The sequence below is a fragment of the Colobus angolensis genome, unplaced genomic scaffold (assembly GCF_000951035.1).
Source record: "Colobus angolensis palliatus isolate OR3802 unplaced genomic scaffold, Cang.pa_1.0 Scaffold10, whole genome shotgun sequence".
Classification (NCBI taxonomy): Eukaryota; Metazoa; Chordata; class Mammalia; order Primates; family Cercopithecidae; genus Colobus; species Colobus angolensis.
The window spans coordinates 23,146,283-23,149,503 of NW_012110919.1; the positions used below are offsets into that span (position 1 = coordinate 23,146,283).

Below are 3,221 nucleotides of genomic sequence, written 5' to 3' on the forward strand. Positions count from 1 at the left end.
ACTGCAAGCTCCACCTCTCGGGTTCATGCCATTCTCCTGCCTCAGCCTCCCGAGTAGCTGGGACTACAGGCGCCTGCCACCATGCCTGGCTAATTTTTTGTATATTTTAGTAGAGACGGGGTTTCACCATGTTAGCCAGGATGGTCTCGATCGCCTGACCTTGTGATCAGCCCATCTTGGCCTCCCAAAGTGCTGGGATTACAGGCTTGAGCCACCGCGCCCGGCCTCTTTTTTGTCTTTTTGAGACAGGGTCTTGCTCTGTCACCCAGGCTAGAATGCAATGGCACAATCTCAGCCCACTGCAACCCCTGCTTCCCGGGTTCAAGAAATTCTGGTGCCTCAGCCTCCCAAGTAGCTGAGATTATAGGCACGAGCCACCACGCCCAGCTAATTTTAGTAGGGACAGGGTTTCACCATGTTGGCCAGGGTGGTCTCGAACTCCTAACCTCAGGCGATTCACCTGCCTCAGCCTCCCAAAGTGCCGGGATTACAGGCGTGAGCCACTGTGCCCAGCTGAAATTTAGACTTTCAAAGAAGAAAAACAGAATAAAAATATTTTAATAACACTTCACAGCAATGATCGAACATTGTTTTTTTTTTGAGACAGAGTTTCGCTCTTGTTGCCCAAGCTGGAGTGCAATGGCATGATCTCGGCTCACTGCAACCTCTGCTTCCCAGGTTCAAGCGATTCTCCTGCCTCAGCATCCCAAGTAGCTGGGATTACAGGTGTGTGCCACCATGCCCAGCTAATTTTTTGCATTTTTAGTAGAAACAGGGTTTCACCACGTTAGCCAGGTTGCTCTTGAACTCCTGACCTCAGGTGATCTACCTGCCTCAGCCTCCCAAAGTGTTGGGATTACAGGCATAAGCCACCGCGCCCAGCTATGACCAAACTTTTTTAAAAAAAATGTACATCCAGATAAATGACAAATATTTCAAATTAGAATAGTAAACAGCAGTAGAAACAGATATTGAGTGATAACTCATTCAGTCTCTTACCTCTAATTGTAAGGCATCTATTTTCTCTTCCTGGCAAGTATCCCCCTCACATTCATACTGTACTATTTTTCCATCTGTTTTACTTGCAACCAGTCGATGAACATAGTTATCTAAAGAAAGAGTCAACAAAAGTGTGTTTCTTTAGAATGAAAAGGGTCTCATTTTTAACTCTGACAAAATTTTTGTTTTTTTCAGATCGAATTTAAATGCTTTATAACATTTCTTTAAAAGTGTCAAATCATTTGAATTTTAGAGGGGAGGGAGAAAGGAAGAATGGAAGTATTAACTCCGTTTATAATATGTATGATTCAAGCCATTCCTAGAAAAATAGTGCCCTCAGGGAAACTGAGAATTTGGGTTTGCAACAGCTGTCAGAAGATGACATTTCAAGCTGTGAGGGAAAGTGAAGAGGTTGCAAAGGCAAAGTTTCCACACAGTATGAGTCCAAATTAGAAAAGAGAGTGGTGTTCACCTCCAGCATAGTCCCAGACTCGATGGTTGGTAAGCTGCATGGCATACGTGTGCTGTGTTTCCTCAAAGTGCTTATAAGCATGTCGACTGACATACCGTCCACATCCTATGTGGCCGCATATTAAACAAATCCAAAGATTCTGCCGGAAGAGGTAAGATCTTAATTAGTTAAATAAAAATAAGTGATCTGGCTGGGCGCGGTAGCTCAGACCTGTAATCCCAGCACTTTGGGAGGCCAAGGCAGGTGGATCACCTGAGGTCAGGAGTTGAGACCAGCCTGGCCAACATGGTGAAACCCCCATCTCTACTAAAAATACAAATATTAGCTGGGTGTGGTGGCAGGTGCTTATAATCCCAGCTACTCAGGAGGCTGAGGCGAGAGAATCGCTTGAACCCAGGAGGTGAAGCTTGCAGTGACCCGAAATCATGCCACTGCACTCCAGCCTGGGCGGTAAGAACAAGACTCCATCTTAAAATAAACAAACAAACAAACAAACAATCAATCCAGCTCACAAAGAGTGGGAATGGGCCTGAGGCACAAGAAGACAGAATTGCTGGTCAGGCACAGTGGCTCACACGTGTAATCCCAGCATTTTGGGAGGCTGAGGCAGGAGTATCCCTTGCGCCTAGGAGTTTAAGACCAGCTTGAGAAACATAGCAAGACCCCAACTCCACCAAAACAAAACAAAACTAAACAAAAACACTAGGCCATGGTGGCTGTGGTCCCAGCTGCTTGGGAAGCTGAGATGGGAGGAAGGCTTGAGCCCAGGTATTTGAGGTTACAGTGAACTATGATTATGCCACTGCACTCCAGCCTGGGTAACAGAACGACACCCTGTCTCAAAAAAAAAACAAAAAAAGAGAAAGAAAAAACTATTTCTACAGGAGCCTGATTAAATGTATGTTTAAAACCCAACAATCAAGGATGCTTTTTTATGGGTCATTTTTTTGCTGATTTCTAAGAAGCACTTATGTGAACAGCAAGAAAAAAATTCACAATTCATCAGTAAAAGCCTAACCCTTTCAAAAGTGCAAAGAAAAAAGGAATAAATTTAGCTCAGGAGTAACATAATTTGTGTATTCATATGTCTTGCCCGACCCTAGACAAAAAGAAAAAAAATCAGTCTAAAAAATTAGAAGAATTTAGGCTGGGTGCAGTGGCTCACACTTGCAATCCCAGCACTGTAGGTGGCTGAGGTGCGAGGACTGCTTAAGACCAGGAGTTCGAGACCAGCCTGGGCAACAGAGTAAGCCCTGTCTCTTAAAATATAAAAAAAATAAAAATAAAGAACTTAAGTCATACCAGGCAGAAAAAAACTCATGACAATTAAAGCTGCGTTCTTTGTTCTTTTCCATCACCCATTACTTACTTCCTGAACACCACACTCAAAACACTTATTTTCTTCTACTGGCTCGGGCGTTTGACAGTACCGGCAAACAGGACACCTATCCAGGACACCAAAAGATAATGGTGCAGGTTAAATACAAATGATAGCTGTTACAGAACCCAAAAGTCAAACACTGGATTTTATATCTTCCTCCTCTTATATGCTATTTTTATCATAACTAAGGATATCACTTAAAATATACAAAATAAAAATATACAAAATCTTGATAAAACAGAAGAACGGAGAAATTGGGATCTGCCTCATGTCCTTTTCTGCTCTTCTGTCTAAAGGTTAGATGATCAAAGAGCTAAGTATTTGCAGGTTACAATTAGGACTTCATTTCATGTCTGATTATTTATAATG

General features: G+C 42.9%; 1 protein-coding gene across 2 annotated transcripts in view; it reads right to left on the reverse strand.

Annotated features, from left to right (window-relative positions):
* The window catches only part of BRAP (BRCA1 associated protein), a 54,782-nt gene that overhangs the window by 27,853 nt on the left and 23,708 nt on the right, over positions 1 to 3,221 (reverse strand). For both annotated transcript variants that reach the window (XM_011936617.1, XM_011936622.1), the window contains 3 exons: positions 2,841 to 2,916; positions 1,472 to 1,610; positions 1,000 to 1,109 (listed from right to left, as the gene is read on the reverse strand). In XM_011936617.1, coding sequence (XP_011792007.1) covers positions 1,000 to 1,109; positions 1,472 to 1,610; positions 2,841 to 2,916 — 325 coding nt within the window. The remainder of the gene's footprint in view (positions 1 to 999; positions 1,110 to 1,471; positions 1,611 to 2,840; positions 2,917 to 3,221) is intronic.